The 22,885-nt window shown below is 42.7% G+C and overlaps 2 protein-coding genes across 4 annotated transcripts; both read left to right on the top strand.

Moving 5' to 3' along the window:
- The first annotated feature begins 482 nt into the window (after positions 1-482).
- Positions 483-5,765, top strand: mymk (myomaker, myoblast fusion factor). 3 transcript variants are annotated; one of them, XM_061672671.1, is made up of 7 exons: positions 483-617; positions 1,832-1,946; positions 3,488-3,636; positions 4,208-4,324; positions 4,423-4,563; positions 5,487-5,553; positions 5,653-5,765. In XM_061672671.1, the coding sequence occupies exons 1-7, from the start codon at positions 483-485 to the stop codon at positions 5,763-5,765; spliced, it is 837 nt and encodes a 278-aa protein (XP_061528655.1). The 3 variants fall into 3 exon arrangements, with proteins under 3 accessions (XP_061528655.1, XP_061528657.1, XP_061528654.1); XM_061672673.1 differs by lacking the exon at positions 5,653-5,765 and adding an exon at positions 5,625-5,649 and having other exon boundaries at positions 5,487-5,542; XM_061672670.1 differs by having other exon boundaries at positions 5,487-5,765.
- A 5,475-nt stretch (positions 5,766-11,240) lies between these two features.
- On the top strand, positions 11,241-22,712 carry slc2a8 (solute carrier family 2 member 8). The gene is made up of 10 exons (XM_061672551.1): positions 11,241-12,133; positions 13,274-13,436; positions 13,565-13,771; positions 14,684-14,783; positions 14,985-15,196; positions 19,446-19,595; positions 19,669-19,777; positions 19,935-20,066; positions 20,534-20,679; positions 21,671-22,712. The coding sequence occupies exons 1-10, from the start codon at positions 11,961-11,963 to the stop codon at positions 21,815-21,817; spliced, it is 1,539 nt and encodes a 512-aa protein (XP_061528535.1). The 5' UTR covers positions 11,241-11,960; the 3' UTR covers positions 21,818-22,712.
- Positions 22,713-22,885: the final 173 nt, after the last annotated feature.

Here is a 22,885-nt window from a genome sequence, read left to right as displayed (position 1 = left end):
TTTAATTTTACTACTATTGTTCAAGGCTTTTTGGCGCAAATGTTAACATTATTTTTCTTATTAATATTTAAGACTTTTTTTCATTCATTATTTTTTGTGGTCATGTTAACATTTTTCATCATCTTTCTGTTACCATTCTTCTTAATATTATTATTATTATTTTCACATTACGTCCATTGCACACATTAACATTATTTTCCTTATTCTTTCCACTTTAGTATTAGCACTACTGATAGCGCTGAAGCTAACAAGTGGAGCAGCAAATGTTTGCGTGGCATCCCACGATGCACGGCTGCTGTGCAAACAGCTGCCCTGCGATGACTCTGCACCCATTCGGTTCACGCACTCTCCGCACACGCCCAGAGGACACTTAGGGTTTTAAAGCTCCATAGAGGACAGCTGGCCGGCTCACTTTCCTGCTGCTCCCCACACTTTCTCCCGGGATCTTGCGGAAGACACGCATTTTCATCTTCATCACTGAGATGGGCGCCTACATTGCCAAGATGCTGCTTCCCACCGTCAGCAGCGTGGTGTTCCTGCCTGCCGCCAGCGTGGCCGCCAAGCGGGGCTTCCATATGGAGGCCATGGTCTACTTCTTCACCATGTTCTTCAGCGCGGTGAGACTTGATCCTCATATCGGATTACTCCCCCCACCCACCCCCCCAACCCAAAATCATTGCTTTGGATCCAAGGTGCCCCAATTGTGGGTACAATATAGATATAATGCGTACACAAAATGCAAATAAATTTTTAGCCACCAGATAGGTACAAAGTGTGCACGAAATACTAGTTTGTGGTCACAAAATCTTGACAAATTTGTGGCCAACCCTACTTCTCACAGGTTTAACATGCATGAAATATTAATTTATGACCACAAAATACCCATCTGTGGTCACAAAGGGGTGACAAAAATAAATACACATTTGTGTCCACAAAATAGGTGTAATTTTTCAGAGTGAAATTTTACTGTTAATTTGCCCACCAAATAATCATTTTTTTTTTTTTTTTTACAAATGACAGATTTTTGGTCAGAAAAGACAAATTCATGGCCAGAAAATAAATATAACATGTACACAAAATGCTAATTTGTCACCACGACACACTAAACTGTGGTCATGAAATAGCTATAAGGTGTGCACAAAATGCTAATGCTAATATTAATTTGTAGCCATTAAATACAAATTTTTGGTCACAAAATACACATTTGTATCCACGAAACACTCAATTGTGGCCACAAAATACTCGATTGTCGCAACAAAATATTAATTTGTGGATGAGAAATTGATTTAATGTGCGCACAAAAAAAACAAGCTGTGGCTAAGGAATACCTATTTTGTGGTCACAAAATACAACATTGCGGCAAAGATATATAAATATCAATAAATATTATATATATATATATATATATATATATATATATATATATATAATATATATATAATTTGTTGTCACAAAATACTCCTTTGTGTCAACATATTAGTTTGTGGCCACAAATTTGCATTTCGTTCACACATTATACCTATTTCGTGGCCAGAGATTCATATTTTGTGGCCATTATTTTGAGGTCACAAATTAGTATTGTGTGTGCACGTTACACTTATTGTGTGGCCACAATGTAGTATTTTGTGGCCCAATTTAGTATATCGTGGCTACAAATTAGCATTTCATGCAGATGTCCCAATTTTGTGACCACAATTAGTATATCATGGACACCAAGTAGCTTTTTGTATGCACGTTACATCAATAATGTGACCACAGTTGAATTTTTTCATCATGTCTGGGCCGCCATATGGATCTGAGGAGACTGCATTTTGTTTGTCGTTGCGTGTAGATCTATCACGCTTGCGATGGGCCGGGCCTTGCCATCCTGTGCATCATGAAGTACGACATCCTGGAATACTTTAGCGTGTACGGCACGGCGCTGTCCATGTGGGTCACACTCATCGGTGAGTCCAACCGCGATACCTATGGGTGTCTTCTCAGTCACAGGACAGCCACCATGTGCTGATGATGGGATTTGTAGTCCTACACTTGCCAGCGTAGGACTACAAATCACACATGAAACCAGCTGCTGATAACGCGTTGTACACACACACACACACACACTGGCAGTTCCAACAGCTGACTGGATGAGTCTATTAAAAGGCCCATGTGTGTTCTAAACTCAGTTGGACCTCATTTTGTGGAATATTAAAAATCAATACAGGTCTGTTTTTGTATCAAACGCAATAAAAGCGAGAGATGCGCTATTATTGTCAATAGATGACAGGACCATGTGATACATCTTGCATCTTATTGTGTGAGGTTCTGGAAGTGTGACGAGATTTCGAGGTTGACTTGGATGTGGAATTTTTAAGAGACTTGACTTCCAAGTGGACTTGTGTGGACTTTTAAGCAGACATCTAGTAGACCTCCTAGTGGACTTGGAGGTGAACTTCTTTTTAGGGGATATGACTTCCAGGTGGAGATACAGTAAGTGGAATTGTAGCTAGGTGGATTTGTAAGTAGACTTGATAGTACACTTATAAAACCCGGTTCACACATAAAGACATCGGGCCGATTTTGCCCCTTCCCAACCAAGGACGTCAAACGCCAGACAATCTTAAATCTTCCAAGATTAACCTATAAGATTATCCTCAGGTCTGATAGTGTGTCCCGATTATAGGATCTGAAACAGGTCCGTGCTGACAATCTTAAATATTGAACGGGTTCAATATTTACAACCAAAAACCTTCAAGTGTATGTGGGGAAGCCAACATCTCACCGAGTCATGACGCAGTAAATTGTGACATAGAACAGAATGTAGCCAATCAAGAAGAGCGTTGACTCAGGAACAAATAAACGACAGTAAATAAACATGTTTCTTTTTCATCTTTAAGTGTGAGGTCTGTAACAGATTAAAATATCTCAGATTTGAAAAATCCTTAGGTGTGCACCAGGCCTAAATTGACTTTAAGTGGATTTCTAAGGGTAGCTTCTAGGGGACTTAACTTCCAAGTGGACTTAGGTGGAGTTCTGAATGGACTTCTAAGTAAGACTTGTAAGTGGACTTCTATGGCTACTTTTTAGGGGCCTTTACTTCCAGGTGGACAAGTTGTAGGTGGACTTACAAAGGCACTTCTAAGTGGAGATATAGGAGGTTCTAAGCTAAGTTGACTTGTAAATGGACTTGTTGGTAGACTTCTAAGTAGACTTCTGGCTTGACTTCTAAGCAGACTTATAAGTGGATTTCTAAGTAGACTTGTAGGTGGTTCTCAGAAGACTTGTAAGTGCACCTTCAAGTGGACTTCTAAGTGGACTTTTTATTGGACGCCTAAGGGTACCGCCAAGGAACCTTGTGTGTAGACTGTTCTGTTCTCAGTAGAATTGTAAGTGGACCTGGAAGTAGACTTCTAAGTAAACTTGTGGATTTGTGAGTGAACTTATGGGGTGACTTCAAAGTAGACTTGCAGGTGGGCTTGTAAGCAGACTTTGCTTGTGTGCTCAGCTCTGGGCGACTTTGACGAGCCTCAGCGTTCCAGCGTGACCATGTTTGGAGTTCTGAGCATCGCAGTCCGGATCTACCAGGACCGCTGGGGATACGGGATCTACTCGGGTCCCATCGGATCGGCCGTCTTCATCATCACCGTCAAATGGGTGAGTGCCATTTTCACAACGCGATCAGGAGGACCAACACAACCAGTAGAATCAATAGAACCAGTACAAGATAAATCCACTTTGTCTTAATTTCACCAGTGAGTGATGTTCATGTCCATGTCGCTGTCCTCCACTTCTCCCTCACCACCTCCTCTACTTAATCATCACCCCTCTACTTCCTCTTACAACCCCGTTTTCTTCCTCCTGCTGGCTCGATCTTCACCTCCATGCTTCCTTCTCCCTTTCATCATCGCCTCCTTGCCCCCTCCTTCTCATCCTTTCCCTCCTCATGCTCCTCTCCCCTCATCTCTCCTTTTGATTCTCACTTCCTTATCCTCTTCTAATTGCTTCTCGTGCATCACTTCCTTACCTCCTCCTTTTCGATGTCATCTCTCCTCCTCCTTCCCCTCCCACCCTCCTTTCTTTTCACCTCCTCCTCTTCTTCCTCCACACTCCCTCTTCACCTCCTGCGCTTCTTCCCCCTCTTCATACTCATCTCGACTCCTCCACTCCCTTGCCTCTGTATACTCACTTCCACTACCTCCTCGCCCTCTTAACTTCCTCCTCTCAGCTTCAGAAGATGAAGGAGCTGCGTGCCGTGTACCCTGACAAGCGCGTTTACACTCAGCAGGTCGGTCCTGGCTGCTGTTTCGGCGCCTTGGCACTCATGCTGCGCTTCTACTTCGAGGTTCGCTATCAGCAGACCGCCAGCCATCTCGCGTCCTCCCATTAAGACGCACGCGTGCATAAAAACCCTCTGTACGTGTATGTGTGTGGGTGTGTTAGGAGTGGGACTACGCCTATGTACACAGCTTCTACCACCTGTCGCTGTCTGTCTCCTTCGTCTTGCTGCTGCCCAAGAAGAACCGCTACGCCGGCTCAGGCCACAACGCCGCCAAGCTCAGCTGCTGGACGCTATGCTGCTGCGTATGTGACTACTTTTTTAGATACACGCCTCACAAAATGTTAGGGATACTGATTGCGATTTCGGGTAAAATTTCAGGATGACCCAAAAATGCACCACAGTGTTCCCCCAACCATTCACCGCTGGTGAATTTACTGATTCGCAGAGGTCAAGTTTGTTTGTATAGCCCTTAATCACAAAAGACTCTCAAAGGGATTCATAGGCGCACAGTTGGCAATGAATGATACTTAGAAGCTCCGTTTAAGATCAAATTTGTGCTTTGGTGTCATCTTTGGTGCAATTTGCTGCCAAGGAACTATGTTGAAGTGAGAGGAGGAGTTTCTCATCCCGAGCATGTCCTCCCTCTCCATCTCTTCATCCTCACCTCCTTTGCTTTCTCCTCTCTCCTCTTCATCCTCAGTCCTCTTTTTCATCATCCTCCTTTTCATCCCCCATCCCCTGTCCTTTTCCTCTTCCCAAATGTACTCCTTGTCCCGTCTTCTTCCTCAACTCCTGCGTTCCCTCTTCACTTCCTTCTCTTCCTCTTCATCCTCTCCCCTCCTCTTCCTCTTCACCACCCTCCTTGTCCTCCTGTTTTCTTTTCATCCTCAGTTACTACTCCTCATCTGTCTCCATTAATTCCTCCTCTTCCTCAACTCCCCCACTTCTTAACCTCCCTCCTCTTCATCCTCGCTTCTACTCTTCCTCCTCTTCTAGTTTTTACTTTGTCCTCACCTCCTGCTCTTCCTACATGTCCCTCCTCTTCCTCTTCTTCCTCCTCCTTTTTTTCATTCTCCCATAATTACTCCTCATCCACTCATCCTCTTCCTCAACTCCTGCACTTGCTCTTGGCCTCCCTCCTGTCTCCTATTTATGCTCATCTCCTCCTCACCCCCCGATTTTCCTCAACCTTACGTACAGTCTGTGTCTCGGCCCACGTCCACAGAGCATGTCTCCGGGCTCCTACAAGGAGAAGAAAGAAACGCCGGAGAAAAAAGATATGTCGGAGAAGCAAGACACGTCAGAGAAGAAAAACACACCAGAAAAGAAAGACATGCTGAAGAAGGAGAAGAAGAAGAAGAAGACGTCGGCATGCCGCTCACTTTTGAACGCCCTCACTGCATCCGAGGAGACCCCCACATTGCCCCTCTTCTCGCCCCCGCCCTCCACACCTGTCAAAGGCACCAGCATCAGCAAGCTGAAGGAGATGAACGGATGGAAGTGAGGCAGGAACACGGAACAAGGAAGGGACGCTTGGTTAAGGCGAATATTTTTTTGTTCAGCTGTTGGAGCATTTAAGGTGCAGCAGGGAAAGGCAAGGGGCAGGACCACAAAATAGTGACTAAGAGCACACACACAAACACGTGCGAACACATAAACAAACAAACATGAAAAAGAACAGAGACAAACTCACAAAACACACACACACACACACATTAATGTGCAGGCTCACTATTTGGCAAGGTGAAGACGAGGGCAAGAGGCCTTAGTATCTGTTTCATGGGCAAGTGACGTACGCACAGCAGCGGAGGCGGCAACGTCGCGGCCTTCTCATTAGCGCTCCAAGGTGGTAAAAATTCCAAAAGGTCCCTCAAGGTGCGTAAAACAGCAGAAATTTGACATTTAACAGAGTGATAAAACAAAAACATGCGCACACACGCCACTGCTGGGCCAGGCAGACAAGATGGTCGGCGTCCAGAACTCATCAAGAGCCTTGGCGCGCGCGTCGCAGACACCACCGCCCGCTTCCTTACTTCGAGAGGAATTCCGCCCATCAGACAGACAGACAGATGAACGGGTGGGCTGACGTTTGGCCGTCCGTCCGTATCTCGAGAGGAACATTTCACTGCAGACAATTTATACATTTTGGACATGTTTGTTCCCCTCGCTGCCTCGCCAGTCACTTTTACTGGAGTGTGTTTCTGTGTGTGCTCGTGTGTGTGTGTGTATTTGTACAGTACGTAAGATTTTTGTATGTTTTTATGTGTGTGTGCGCGTGTATGTAGATGTACAATGTGGTTGTTTGTGTTCGTGATGTTTGTGTATGCAATTGTGTGTTTGGGTGTCTGTGAGTCTGTGTATCTCTGTTTGAGAGAATGTAAATGTGTGTGCGTGTGTGTGTGTGTGTGTGTGTGTGTGTGTGTGTGTGTGTGTGTGTGTGTGTGTGTGGTCTCAAGTGTGTGCAATCAAAGCGTGGCATTACATCAGCGCTGTCAGAAGAGTTCTGTGTGTCCCATCCAGACAAAAAAATAAATTGAATATAAATATTTTCTTTCTGAGGAACCCATCATCTACTTTTCAAAATTCTTGGTACGCTGGGTTCAGGCTGAAGTGGCACACACTAGCAAACACACCTCAGTGGCCATTCCAACCAGACTCAGCATTTTGACAGACTGTCATTTTTGGGAAAGCGTGTCATGTTGCTACTTGTAAGTCAAGGCACTTTCCTGTAAATGATGTTACCTTTGTGACCCCGTCCACTCCCCCACCCGCCTTTCATATAGACATTTACATAACCTCTGCCCACACACGCACGCACGCACACACAAAACGTAACTTCTTGTACAGAACTGAGTGTTAATTAAAGTGTTAAATTGTTCTTAAGTTTTGATACTAGCAATGATTTACTTATTTTTACAGTTGTGTAACTATTAACAATGTTCAACCGTGACATTGCCGCACAGTTAATAGAAACTTTTTATGACTGCTGATTTTTTATTTCCATAATTTTTGGGTTAAAAAAAAAACACTTTTCCAAGCATGAACACATGATGAGCTTCTTTTTGTTGACACTGGACTTTCTCCGTCTGGAGACGACAGAAGCTAACAGCCGCACCGCCGTCAACTGTTAGCGCAGCTGCTCGTCACGCTACACTCACTCGTTCCGCTAACACCGAGGTCGGCTTACACTAAAGTCTGCCGATTGATGGTCCATGGAGGAGGGCTGTGCTACTGACAGTCCACAGTAAAAAAATAAATAAATTAATTAAAAAAAAAAAAAAAAAATGTATAATAAAATAAAATATGTAAAGCGGTACAGAAAATGGATGGATGGATGTTCAGAGCTGCCCAAAGGGTCATGGACCTCTAAAAAGTAATATATAGGGTTTTCTATTGCCATGATGAATTACCCCAGAAGGAAGTACACCATAGACAATAGTTCCAGTAACTTTTAGCTCTTAGTACTACAGTGATTATATTTGCTCATTATAGCCCTACTAAAACAACGTATCTATTACTACACACGTTCTGTAGTTGTAGAATGTAAATCTTTTGCTCCTGTTACTCAATACCAATGACTCCTGCTCCACTTTAGTCTCTGCTGCAACTTGAAGGAACATCAACCTAAAGAGAAGATGCCGCAGCTCTTGAAATCATGAAACTTTGATGCCAAACTATACTAACATTATGGGTTAATCTCACAATGCTAGACATTCAGATCATGATATAGTGTTGAGAAACCAGACTTTTGTCGACACTCACTCCTGTTGGTTTTAGGGGTGTCCTGATCCGATATTTGAAATCGGTTAACGATCCAATATCAGCAAAAAATACGAGTATCGGATTATATCGGACTGGATCTAAAATGTCCGTTACAAGCAGTGCAGTCCAAGCTCCACTCCAGCACCTCTATCCAGCAACCCCGACCCTGCGTACAGAGCCCACGTGATCACAACAACAGGTTGCTAAGGTGCTAACAAAGTAGCAAAGAGTAAGAGTAAATATCGCTTGCTTAAATTCATTTGAGTCTTCCATCAACCTACCACGCATCTTTTTGGGAAGTGGGAGGAAACCGGAGTACCCGGAGAAAACCCACGCAGGCACAGAGAGAACTTGCAAACTCTGCACAGGTGAATCCGGATTTGAACCCGGATCCTCAGAACTGTGAGGCGGATGTGCTAACCAGTCGTACACCATGGCGCCCCGACACAACATTGTTGATTAAAAATACATCCCAGACCCATAAACCTAACCTTAATCTGATCTAAAATTAATAACAAAATAATTACATTTAAGATCACTTTAGGTTGATTAGCGTCCATAATATTGACAAATGAGCTTAGGTTAGCTTTTTGCCTGCTAGTGTCAGAGTAGTACTTGTCAACTAATCATGCCTGGAGAATCGGGACTTCATAACACGACAGTGATGTTGAACATGGGAACAGATATATTCAACTCTGAAAACAGAAAAGAAGTTATGACTGTTATTTTATGCTCTTCATTTAATGTTTTAATTTAAAATCCCCCTGGCTCGTCTTTGATATTAAGTTATGTCTTCATGATTATATTGTCTGTTCGTCTGCTTTTGTGTTATTGTTAATTGAATATTTTCAATAAAGATTGCTTGAAAAAAAGAATGTGCACGCCATAGGGTCACTTGCATGCACTTCAACCCAATCCTTGTGGATCTGCGAGGTTGGCCTCTGGGGATGCGGAGCCTGTTCCCCCCTCCTCCTCTTAAGTACTGTCGTGTCCATGCTGCCCTCCTGGGGGATGCCGAACCTGGGGCTGCGCTCCATCCCTGGGTGCCGGGGTGATGCCCGTTGGCCCCACTCCGGGGGTCTCGTCCTGGTCTCCGGGTGGGGGGTTGGGGGACCTGGTGCTGCGTCCCGGGCCTGTGTCCTCCTCTTCCTTCTCCCCGGGGCACGCCACCCTGGTCATCGACCTTCTCTCCCTCGGGCTGTGTGGGATCCCCGGCTGACTTACGGCTTAACGGTGGGGTATCAGCATCTCCCGCCTCGGTCAGGCCCGCCTTCTTGCCCTCTTCTGGCCACTGGCCTACGGCTGCTACACAGGCTCACTGATACCCCACCGGGCTCACCCTTCCTCGATGTGCTGGCTCAGCAACTAACATGCATGTGATATGGTGTTCATTCACTAATACGTTCGATAGAAACACTATAGACTTCAATTACTTGTGCTGGGATCACTAATAACAACACACGTTACACTAACATATCAACGTACTGGTTCTTACAGGTGTTGAGACACAAAAAAAGAATCCCACCGCACCACTAGACAGTAGCACTGCCTTGTTCATTTTCCCACATCCTGTCCTGCCTTTTTCGGTCCTCTCTTATCTTGTTCTCTTGGTTAGTTATTGCATGTCCTCACCGGGTGCCCCCCCCACCCCCAATCTACAAATGACTATATGGCTATGTTATAATGTTACTTGTGTGGTATGGGTACCACTAGTGTTACGCTGGCTCCCTCTATTGGTATGTGACAATCCCTGAATTAAATGTTCAAAATGTAAACGGTACAGTGGCTTTAACTTATTTTTTTTTTATCCAGTAATGTATATTTGTCGAATACAGTTTAGTTAAATATAACTTTTAAGTTTAGAACAGTTGCATTTAACAATTTTTGAATTCTTTGTTTCCAAATATGTATTTTAGTACATTTTTTACTTAACCTTTGTGTTCAAAATATCCATCCATCCATCCATTTTCTGAGCCGCTTCTCCTCACTTGGGTCGCGGGCGTGCTGGAGCCTATCCCAGCTATCATCGGGCAGGAGGCGGGGTTCACCCTGAACTTGTTGCCAGCCAATCGTAGGGCACATATAAACAAACAACCATTCACACTCACATTCACACCTACGGGCAATTTAGGGTTGTCAATTAACCTACCGTGTATGTTTTTGGGTTGCGGGAGGAAACCGGAGTGCCCGGAGACAACCCATGCAGGCACGGGGAGAACATGCAAACTCCACACAGGCGGGGCTGGGGATTGGACCCCATTCCTCAGAACTGTGAGGCAGACGCTCTAACCAGTCGGCCTTTTAGTCTTTATTTATATTTTTAATTTTATGTTATTAACTACTCCATTAATTATGGTCCAAAAGTGCATCAAATGTATTTACGATAATTTTTGTTTTTCATCGGGTTACATGAAATTTGTGTTGCCGCATAGCTGGGTCCCCACGGCGCGCATGAACTGGGCCGTTCTGTCCATGACACCCGGGCCACTTTTTACCCCTAGTCCGCCCCTGGAATAACCTTTCACAGGTAAAGACATTTTCAAATGTTCTGTTTTGGTAGCACACGCTTTAGCAATGACAAAAAAAAAAGTAAACGTCATGGAAGTCGGTTGAGAAATGAGCAAGTTACGAATTAATCTCAACGTCCATGTGTTGCCTTTGATTCGAACGTCGCCCCTACCAACATGGCCGCTACGTAGGCACGTTTTGTTAGCTGGCGCGCTGTAAACAGCAAAGGTAGCAAAACACTGTCGCCTGTGTGTGGCGTCATATTTACGCGTTATTAGGATTCCTACATGTTTTTGGGGGGGGGGGGCATGACACGCCCCACTGCAACATGATTGGCTCCTGCGTCGCGCGAAGGGCAGGCTACGCAGATGTAACGAGATGAGCATCCCAAACATGTATCACATTTGTACAAAATAAAAGCAAATAAGTTTGTTAGGTTTAGGGATACGGTTGTGGTTTAAGTCGGTTTAGGATGGGTTAAAGTTAGGATTAGGGTGAGTTAGGGTTAGTGGGAAAAACTAACGCCGCTACCAGTCTGGAAGGAGTAGGGCGTGTTCTACAGAGATACAACAGCCAATCATGGTGCAGCGGCGCGTGTCCTGGAGCCAGTAATATTGGAGCAGGGCGTGTCTTGCCGAGAAACCATGTGGGAATCCTAATAACGCCTGATTCTCAGACGGTGGCATTAGCCGAATGCTGCATCGCATTCTTACACAAGCAGTATTAATGTAACATAAAAGCTAAACAAATTCTAGTTGAGCTCACCTTAGGTTAACTCATCCTCTCCGAAACGTCCATAATGTTGACAAATTAGGTTACGTTCGCTTTCGATGACATTTTGCTAGCGAGCAAACTCCCGTGTGGCTCCATGAAAACGCCTTCAACGGAACTGGCGGCTTTTATTGTCCCGAATAACAGGACAATAGCAACCATGCAAGATAAAAGGACAACAAAATGGAAAAAGATCGCATTTTATTCAGAAAAGACGCGGAAAATGTTATCGAAAGAACGAACTTTGGTAACGGAAACTATAGTTACAACTAACAAAATAAAACTAACTACTCCTAGAAAAGAGTAAACCCCAGCCTAACACTCAAGAATGTTTGTTTTTAAGACAAACCTGTGATTTAATTATAATTAAAATGACAAAATATATGTCAATAACGCCCAACAAAGCCGAGTTGGACCGTTTGTTGTAGTTTCTGTTGATTTCCTTTGAAATGCCAAAGCGGAAATGGAAGACAAGGCTGGTGGTCAGCTGACTGGAATGTTGAAGAAGCAAGCTTGATTCGGAACGGAAGAAGATCAACTAAAGACCTACAAGAGCCGAGATGTCTTTATACTCATCATTGTTACGTTACGTTATTGCTGATTAAATTAAATTATGTTATTCATATTTGCGATTGTATATAAGTCTTTTAGCATGTAAATGCCAACGGTCCATGTTACGACTTGCAAAGAAGAAGATCACAGTGGAAGAGTTGAGGAAGTTTTGGGGAAACTCGCGATGGACATCCAGCAGGAGCGCAGGAGGCTGCTGAATGCTGACGGTCGAGATGATGATCCCACTGTTCTCATGTCCGAGCAGGACGCGTATCTAAGGTAAGCAATAGAAATTGTGTGTGTGTGTATATATATATATATATATATATATATATATTTTTTTTTTTTCTTTTTTTTACCAAGACCAATGTTAAGTGTCATAACGTTGGCCTTTGTGTTTATATTAAATACAAATGTATATTAAAAAAAAAAACATCTCTAAACAAATAAACAGAAAACTTATTAATGTTGCGCTTTCCTATTTTGAATAAATAAAAATAAAAAAATACAAAATACAAATTAAACTGCTCTAAATTAAGTAAGAAATAAATTTTCTTTATGCGTTTGAGTTTTTGTTTGTAATATATGTAATATTTTGACAGTGCATTTTTTCCTTACACTGAATTATTGCAAAAAATAACATGGAATGATATGCAAATGAATTAAAGATTTCCGTAGTAATCGGAAAATAGGCTACAGGTAAGAATAATGTTAATAAAGTAATGAATAAATAGTGTAATAAAGTAATGGTAGAGAATGGGGTTCCTCTTGGTAGTGTAGCAAGTCCACTTTTATTTTCAAGTATGATGCATAAAGAATTATGAAGAGGTAAAAAAAATATAACTGGGAAATCACTTCACAGCATTATAGCTTCACAAAAAATAAGAAAAAAAACATGCATCTATAGACTTCAACTATCCATCAATCCATTCTCAATATTGATTATCCTGTTCAGGGTCGCGGGTTGCTGGAGTCTTTCCCAGCTCACTTGGGGTGAAAGGCAGACTCCATCCTGTACTGATCGCCAGTCACTCGCAGGGCACATATACCACGGACAACCACTCGTACTCACATTCACAACGTCACTGAGTGGGAATTGAACCCACGCTTGCCTGCGCTGAAGTCAGACGAATGCACCATTACACCATCAGTGACAGACTTCAATTGGTGATCATTCATGTAAAAATGTCAAATAATAACTCACAGGCTGAAACCCAAAATGAGCACTGTCGGGGATAACGTGTGTGTGACGAAATGATGAAAAGTAGATGTGTGTGACTTATCTGTAGATTTCAAGTGTGCTGACACGAATGATTTAATTAAGGTCCCTCATGACTTGCTAAATGCAATCAAGCGGAGTTATCCTTGTTAGCGCTAATCATTAACGTGCCCCTCTGCCTCCTCTTCCTTCCTGTGCAGCAAAGTGAGTAACAGAAAGTTGTATCTGGCCACCTTGGCGTCCGTGCTTGGGCCCATGAGCTTCGGGTTTGTGCTGGGTTACAGCTCGCCCGCCATCCCGGAGCTGGCTGGGAGCTCGGACCCTCGACTGCGGCTGGACGACATTCAGGCGTCTTGGTTTGGGGTAAGAGGGGAAGGAAGGGACGACTATTGCTTCACCACGCGTTACTTGACTGGCTGGACGTCACATTTAACAGAGCAGTTTTATTTTGTTTTCCATGGTGACGCTGCATTTGTCCTCCACACGTTCAGTCGGTGGTGACGCTGGGGGCGGCGGCGGGGGGCCTGCTGACCGGCTGGATGGTTGACAAGGTGGGCAGGAAACTGATGCTCATGTTCTGCTCGCTGCCCTTCGTCTTCGGCTTCACGGTCATCATCGCCGCCCATAATGTGTGGATGCTCTACGCCGGACGTATGCTCACGGGGCTCGCCAGCGGAGGCGCATCGCTCGTCGTGCCGGTCAGTCTCCTCGTTGTGCCGCTTTCCTTCTTATGCCTCTTTCCTTGCTTCCTGTCTCTTCTTCCTCACTCCTCATTATACCTCCTTCTTTTCACCTTTCACTTTGTTACTTTTTGTAGCCTTTTTGTCAGACTCGTGCCTCTTTCTTTGCAATGCTGCTTTCCTTGTTATGCCTCTTTCCTCTTTTCCTGTCTTTTCATTTCATCTTTCGCTTTGTAACCTTTTGTAATCTTTTGTCAGACTCCTTGATTTGCCTCTTTCCTTATGTCTCTCTCCTTGTGCTTTCTATACACTCCTTGTTATACGTTTTTCCTTGTTTCCTGACACCTTTCACTTTATTACATTTAGTAACCTTTTTTCAGACTCCTTATGTCTCTTTCCTTGTTATGCATCTGTCCTTGTTTCTTTTTCACTTCTCCTTATACCTCTTTTCTTGTTTCCAGTCACTTCACCTTTTTCGTCATTTTGTCTGACTCCTTGTTATGCCTCTTTCCTTGCTATACCTCCATTTGCTATGTTACCTATTGTAACCTTTTGTCAGACTTCTTGTTTTGCCTCTTGTTATGCCGCTTACCTTGTTGCTTGTCTCTTCACTCCTTGTTATTCCCATTTACTTGCTTTACTGTAGTTCTCTCTCTTGATGTTTCCTCCCCCCTCAACTTTTCTCCTCCTCACTCCTTGTTATGCCTCTTTCCCTGTTACCTTTCACTCCTATAACCTTTTGCCAGACTCCATGGTATGCATCTTTCCTTGTTGCCTGTTCCTTCATACATCATTTTTGGTCATTACTTACTTTCCTGTATTCTCTCAATGTGTCCTCATTTCCTCTCACCTTATTACCACTTCCGGTCACTTTGGTGTGGTTTCCTGTCACAATGTCCATCTTGCATTATTTTATTTTTTTTGTTCTAGCTGTACATCGCAGAGATGGCTCACGAGCGCGTACGAGGTATGCTGGGCTCTTGCGTGCAGCTAATGGTGGTGTTTGGCATCATGGGTGTCTACCTGGCTGGTACGTGGCTGCTGATTGGCTAATCACACAAGTCTGTGTTGTTTAAAGCTGAAGCTAATTGTTGTGTCTGAAGCTGAAGATAATTGTGTGTGTGTGTCTGTGTGTTCCTTTTAAGTTTCCCATGCAAATATAGATAGGTAGATGTACATATGTTAGGTAGTCAGCTTGCCCTCATTGTGGTGTCATTGTGGCCCCCTGCAGGTCTGTTTGTGGACTGGCGTTGGTTGGCAGTGTGCGGGGCCGTGCCCCCCACATTGCTGATTGCGTCCATGTGCTTCATGCCAGAGACGCCGCGCTTCCTGCTTTCGCAGGGCAAGCGGCGCGAGGCTGAGGAGGCGTTGCGCTTCCTGAGGGGGCCCCACGCGGCCGTAGAGTGGGAGTGCACCCGCATAGAGGACGCCTGCGACCAACAGGCAGGTTGGGGTCTGAAAGAAGACACCCACACACAAATATATACACACACACAGGCCTGTCATGATAATTACTATGTCAACTTATCATTCGATAAATAAAATGACACGATACTTTTCACCACTGACATTGTGATTTATCCATCCATCCATCCCTTTTCTGAGCCGCTTCTCCTCACTCGGGTCGCAGGCGTGCTGGAGCCTATCCCAGCTATCTTCGGGCAGGAGGCGGGGTAAACCCTGAAGTGGTTGCCAGCCAATCGCAGGGCACATATAAACAAACAACCATTTGCCCTCACATTCACACCTACGGGCAATTTAGAGTTGTCAATTAACCTACCATGCATGTTGTTGGGATGTGGGAGGAAACCGGAGTGCCCGGACAAAACCCACGCAGGCACAGGGAGAACATGCAAAGTCCACACAGGCGGGCCCGGGGATTGAACCCGAGTCCTCAGAACTGTAAGGCAGACGCTCTAACCAGTCGTACACCGTGCCGCCACATTGTGATTTACTAAGTGTTAATTTTGCATGTATTTATTTATCTATCCATTTATTTAAAATTCACATGGAACATGTTTATTTGTGTACCAAATATTCAATAATTTGTTTAAAATTTAAATAGATTGTGTTCAATGTAAAAAAGTTGTTTTTCAAAATAATAGATTTTAGAGCTGTAATTTAAATGCTGTGATACCACGGGATTTTTGCTCAAGGTTATCATACCATCAGAATCTGATACCGTCCCATGGCTAGTGTATTTACATACGTCATCAACATTCAGTCGCTCTACCTGTTCCCCTCTCCTGTCAGTCAACATGCTCGCCGCTGTGGGAAACTGACTCACACAGACACACACACTCAGTGAGAATGATGGGTGTGGACAGTGTTGAACCAGACAAAAAGAAAGAATGTGTTTTCAAACCCAATTCAAGAGAAAGTTGAGCTGCATAAATTGAATTGGTTCCAAAGCCTAATGCCTCAGTGACATTGTGGGAATATTTTGGATTAAAGCCAGATGAACGCAGCGAATGGCGATCCCTCTAACATCAACGAGTCGGTATGTCGAATTTATATGAAGTTGCACTGGCAACATGACAAACGTCAACATGATGAGGGCTATTTGAAACACATCCATCCCGCCCAGTTTCTTCAGCTGGGAACAAAAAACATGGTGGGACATTTTCCGTTTCCCGTCATCTTGCAATTAAGGAAGTCTTTGCCCAACAATGCAAATGCAAATGCTTTATTGTTTAAGATCATCAAACAAATTTAAATATCAGACAAATACAGTCCCTTCAAAAAGTGTTCCAACGGCAGGGTCAATTCCTTTGATTTTGTTGTATACTGAAGACATTTGTGTTTCAGATCAAAACATTTATATGAGACCAAACTTCAGAATTCCAGCTTTGATTTCATGGTATTTCCATCTAGATGTGTTAAACAACTCACTACAGTGTACCTTTTGGTTGACGCCACCCACTTGTCAAGTGAGCCAAGGTATTGGAACAGACATTATTAAATTAACTTAAAGTGAATGACATTTAATATTTGGTGGCATAACCCTTATTTGCAATACCTGCATCAAGCCTGCGACCCATTGACTTCACCAAATTGTTGCATTCTTCATTTGAAATGCTTTTCCAGGCCTTTACTGCAGCCTCTTTCAGTTCTTGTTTGTTTCTGAGGGTTTCTCCCTTCAGTCTCCTCTTCAGGAGGTGAAATGCATGCTCTAATGGGTTATGGTCCGGTGATTGACTTGGCCAGTCTAAGACCTTCCACTTGTCCCCCCTAATGAAGTCCTTTGTTGTGTTGGCAGTTTGTTTGGGTCATGGTCTTGTTGCATTGTGACGCTTCTCCCGATTAATTTGGGTGCATTTTTCTGTAAACTGCCAGACAAAATGGTTTCGTAGACTTCAGAATTTATTCTGCTGCTACCATCATGAGTTACATCATCAATAAAGACTAGTGAGTCCGTTCCAGAAGCAGCCATGCAAGCCCAAGCCGTGACATTATCTCCCCCATGCTTCACAGATGAGCTTGTGTGTTGTGGATCATGAGCAGATCCTTTCTTTCTCCATACTTTGGCCTTTCCATCACTTTGGTAGAGGTTAATCTTGGTCTCAACAGTCCAGACAATTTTGTTCCAAAACTTTTGTGGCTCATTTCTGTACTTCTTTCCAAAATCCAATCTGACCTTCTGATTCTTTTTGCTGATGAGTGGTTTGCATCTTGTGGTATGGCCTGTATATTTCTTCTATCCAAGTCTTCTTCGAACAGTGGATTATGATAACTTTACCCCTGCCATGTGGAGGTGGCAGTGATCTCAGTGACTGCTGTCTTTGGGTGTTTCTTCACAGCTCTCACATTGTGTCTGTCATCAACTGCTGTTGATACTCTTGGCCGACCTGTTCGATGTCTGTTGCTCAGTAACCCAGTAGTTCCTTTCTTTTTCAGGAGATTCCGAATTGTTGTTATGGCTATGCCCAATGTTTATGCAACAGCTCTGATCGATTTTCCCTTCAAAATGGTTTGCTTTTCTCCCATAGACAGCTTTCTGGTCCTCATGTTTGCTTAACAGCAAATGCAGGTTTCGTGGGTGAAACCCAAAGCCAAAAACAAGCATTATCTAATGTTTAAGCAATCAATCTAAAAGTCAACACCTGAGCAACTACCTCTAACTAACCTATCAGTCACATGTTCCAATACTTTTGCTCACTTGAAAAGTGGGTAGGTTCAAACAAAAGATGCTCTGTCCTGAGTTGTTTAACACATCTAGATGTAAATACCATGAAATAAAAGCTGGAATTCTGACCTTTTGTCTCATAGTCATCTTTTGATCTGAAACCCAAGTGTTTTCAGTTGACGACAAAAAAAAAGGCATTGACCTTGCCATTAGAATACTTTTGGAAGGGACTGTATTTGTCTGATATTTACAGTTGTTTGATTAATCTTAAACAATAAAGTGGGGAAACGGCAATAATAAAATAATTTGAGAAGGTGGCAATACTTTTTCACGGCACAGTATCATCCTAAAAATTTTTTTATCGTGACAGACCTATCTATACACACATGCACTCACTTACTCACTGATGCCAGGTACACGCATTAGGATTTTTTATCTGCTATCAACCCCACACATGAAGACAAAAAAATCACGCATTTAACAGTTTGGGTGGTATTGTGTGTGGTGTGCTCCGATAATCTCAAAACAGAACACCACACACACAAAGATTCTGTTCAACCGCCGATCTCGAAATTTCATGTGATCACACGTGATCTTACAAAAACGAAGATGAGCAGACACTTCCAGATATGCACCGATGATACCCAAGTGTTTTTGAAGGTTGCCGGAAGCGGGACTGTTAAATGCTGAAAAAACATGCTTTGGAAAATACTTCTTGCCATCTGGGGAACCTTCTTTTATACAAAACAACAACAACATTGGGAAAGACAAGTTTGTTTTTATTTATGGTCATTAATTTGTCCCTGATTGGCTATATTCTGCTTCACGTTACAATTCACAGAATCATGACTGCTTTCCCAATAGACAAAAGATTTTTGGTTGTAAATATTGACCACGTTCAATATATCAGATTGTTGGCCATTTACGCCCCAATAATTAGGACACACATCAGAGCTCAGGATAATTAGGCCCGGTACACCCAAAAAGACAGTCAGGGTGTTTTTATCCTGAGTTTGCCCCTACCTGACCAAGCACATCAAATGGCAGACAAAAGATTATCCTATTAGATGGTCCTTAGGTTTGAGGTGTGTTAAGAGTGGATTTGTCCCATTTTTAGCATCCGAAACAGGTCGGCCCGACAATGTTAAAGATTAAACGTGTTTTATATTTACGAACAAAATTTGTCCTGTGTGGGGCAAGCCAACGTCTCCTCGAGTTATGATGCAATGAATTGTGCCGTGGAAATGGAATATAGCCAATCAAGAAGCGCCTCTGACTCAGCAAAAGCAAAAAACTGTAAATAAAAACATTTCTGACCAATGTCGTTTTTTTGGGGACAAATCAGGACAAATCCACTCTTAACACACATCAGACCTAAGGACAATCTTGTAGAATAATCTTATAAAATTTAAGATTGTCAGACTAATACACATAGACATTCACATCAATACGCACACACTAATACTGTATACTCACAGTTTATGTAGTTATCTATCTATCTATAGTAGTTGGTTAGTTATCTACATTGATAGATAGTTATCCAGTTGTCTACTGTATCTCCGACAGGGTTCCAGCTTCCAAATGTCGGACCTGAAGGACGCAGGCGTGTACAAGCCGCTAGCCATCGGCGTGATGCTGATGGTCTTCCAGCAGATGTCGGGCATAAATGCTGTCATGTTCTACGCTCAAAACATCTTTGAGCAGGCACACTTCAAGGTAATCTGAGTTGAGCTATGCGACGCTAAATGTGTAGTGTTGATGTCAATGATGATGATGTGGTGTACTTCAGGAGAGCGACCTGGCCTCTGTGATGGTGGGTGCAATTCAGGTGGTCTTCACTGGCGTGGCGGCCCTTATCATGGACAAGGCGGGAAGGAAAGTGCTGCTCGTCATTTCAGGTGAGCTTCTCAGGATGTTGATGGACTTCTGACATCATAACATCATCACAGCTCTGGGGTACTCGATGCACGTGACTTATTGTGGCCAATACTTGAACTTGATTATGACTTGCACATATGTGACTTCCTCCCACCTGCAGTTGTTCTGTGTTTTTAGGCGTGGCCATGGTGATAAGCACAGCGGCATTTGGGCTTTATTTCTACTTGATGTCTGGGAGCTCCTCACCAGAGGAACATCATGCCAACATGGGCTGGTTGGCCCTCTCCAGCATGGCCATCTTCATCACCGGTCAGACACACAGTCCATGCAACAATTTTTTTAAGGATGGAGCCTTCCTCCAAGCTGTTTGGTTAGTTAGGTAGTTAGTTAGTTAGTTACTGAGTCCGCCATTTGTTCCTTTTTTTCACTAGTTAGTTTTTTCTTTTGTATGTTAGTTGGTAAGAAGATTATTTCTTTGTTTGACTAATTAGTCCGTTAATTGGTTGGCCTACTGTTGCCTAATTTCCTTTATTTGCTAGTTAGTCATTAGTTCCTTCTTTTGTCAGTTAGTATCGTATTTGGTCAGCAGTTATGTATTTATTTATTTATTTAGTTTAGTTCGTTTTTAGTTTGTGTTTAGTTAGTTTAGCTATTTATTTGGTTAGTTAGTTGGTCGTTCGTTCCTTTTTTGCTAGTGTGTTAGTTATTTTTGGTTTTCGTATGTTCTACTAATCACTAAAGACTAAGCATTGTGTGGTTGTGTTTTGTGTGTGTAGGCTTTGCCTTGGGTTGGGGTCCCATCCCGTGGTTGGTGATGTCTGAGATCTTCCCGGTGAAAGTTCGTGGCTTTGCGAGTGCCGTGTGTGTGCTGACCAACTGGGGCATGGCCTTCATTGTCACCAAGAGCTTCCAGGACATGATGGTCAGAATCTCAACACACTTTCATCACTACCAACATTCTGACCAGCGCGAAGCACAATATCGTGAATTTGTTAGTTGATTTGTTGGGTGTTTATTTATGTATTTGGTTGTCAGTTGGTTAGTTGTCTGTCTCGGATTGTTAATTCATTCCTTTCCTCGTGACTTAGTCAGTTGGTTAGTGGGTAGTCAGTTTGTTTCATTGTTCCCTTCTTCGCTAGTTATACTTACTTGTCTTGTTCGTCAATTTTTGCTGTCTTTGTGAGTTTGCCGGTCATCTAGCTAGTTAATCCATTCGTTGCTCATTCCTTTCAGTGCAATTTAATTAGCTAGTGAGTTACTCAGTCACTTTGTTCACTTATTCATTTGTAAGTGAGCTAACTACTTAGTTTGTATGCATATTTGTTTCTTCACTAGTTAGTTAGCTAACTAACTAGTCAGTTTGTTTGGTAGCTCTTTGCTGTGCCACTAGTTCTATAATTTGCTAGCTAGTGAGTTAATCAGTTCATCGCTCATTCGTTTCTTGGCTAGTGTTAGCTTTAGCTTGTCAGGCCGATCGTTCGCTCATTGCTTTCTTCGCTAGTTATTTAGTTAGCTGACTATCTTGTGTGTGCGTCTGTTTGGGTTCTGAAATCTGATTGGACAATAAAATCTATCCATCCATCCATCCATTTTCTGTACCGTTTATCCTCACTAGGGTCGCGGGTGTGCTGGAGCCTATCCCAACTATCTAATTAATAAAATCTAAAGTCCACATACGCGTACTGGAAGCAGTGCAGCCAAGAGAAACGCTAAAAAAATGAGAATAAACTGTTGGGAACAAATTACTATAATTTCATGGAACAAATATTACAATTTAGTTTGTAAATTTAGGTCGGTGGTTCTGATCGTGTTTAAGCCATCAGAGAAGGCTTTGCTGGATCTGACTGCCCACCTATGGAAACAAAATGTCAGTTGTCAGCTGTTTTGTAATGGGCTCCTCTGGTCTCTTCCAGACTCTCCTCACCAGCGCAGGAACCTTCTGGCTCTTCTCATGCATGTGCCTCCTCAGTGTGCTATTCACCGTCGGCTTTGTGCCAGAAACCAAAGGCCAAACGCTGGAGCAGATCGAGGCCAACTTCCGGGGAACGGCGGGACAGTGACGGCTTCCAGAAACCTCATTAAAAAAAGCTACGAAAATGTTCTCATGCTTGTTTGTCTCTTGAGTACTGGGAGCAGTGGGCCTGGTCAGTGCGTGTCAGTCAATGTGAGATCAGCACTGTGGCGAAAAGAAATGGATGGATCACTTTTTATCCCACATTTTTTGTTTATAAATGAAGCTAAAAATGTTTTCTACAGCTCATCTCAGGCAGGTTAATTTTTTTATAAGATGATAAAATTGTGTGTTTTACGTGTAATTATGAAGGATCAAAATGTGATGCAAAGAGTCCACATTGACAGCCACCTGGGTGGTTTCTAAACAATCTAGAGCAGTGGTGGTTTAAGTATAGCCCTTTCTAGAAAATAATAATAATTATTAAATAATTAGTAACTTAATTATACGTTTGTTTGTAATCCAAACTAGGCCATATGCAGCCTGATCTGTTCTGTAATCCAGTCCACCAAGCATTTATATTATCAAGAGGGTAAAATAATTCAAACCCTACTAAATTCTTGCTTTGTTGCAAGAATTTAGTAGAATTCGTTACTTGAAATGTTTCCCTCATATTTTATTAATTTATCTCATTGTATAATTGGTTGATTGATTGATTGTAAATCATAAAATAAAAAAATACTAGTACAATAATTTTTCATATACATAAAGACTGTTTTGATGGTTATAATTAAATTAATGGTGTAATTATTTCATTATTTACATGTTTTTATTTTTTATGATTTACACTTTTTAATGTAGTTTACCTCATTTGTCACTATGAAGGCACGTGCATTTACATTTTTGTGCAATCGGAACAAATTAAGGTGAAACTTTTTGTTTGTGAATGGGTTTTAGTGTGTTGGACTAAAAATGGCAAATAAACGAATTGTTTTCATCACCAACGACAGACTGCATTTGTCAAAACGCAGTGTACGAGCACCTACCAGATATGAATGTAAAGAAACGCTTTTAAAAAAAGAACGGAAATCACGTACGTTTTGTTCAAATGTAAAGTTTCCGCTAAGACGTCATTTGAGATTTCAAAGTCAAAGTAAATATGGACGACGGCGTAGCC

The sequence above is a fragment of the Phycodurus eques genome, chromosome 3 (assembly GCF_024500275.1).
Source record: "Phycodurus eques isolate BA_2022a chromosome 3, UOR_Pequ_1.1, whole genome shotgun sequence".
NCBI classification, from domain to species: domain Eukaryota; kingdom Metazoa; phylum Chordata; class Actinopteri; order Syngnathiformes; family Syngnathidae; genus Phycodurus; species Phycodurus eques.
This window is presented reverse-complemented; position numbering and strand designations above follow the sequence as displayed.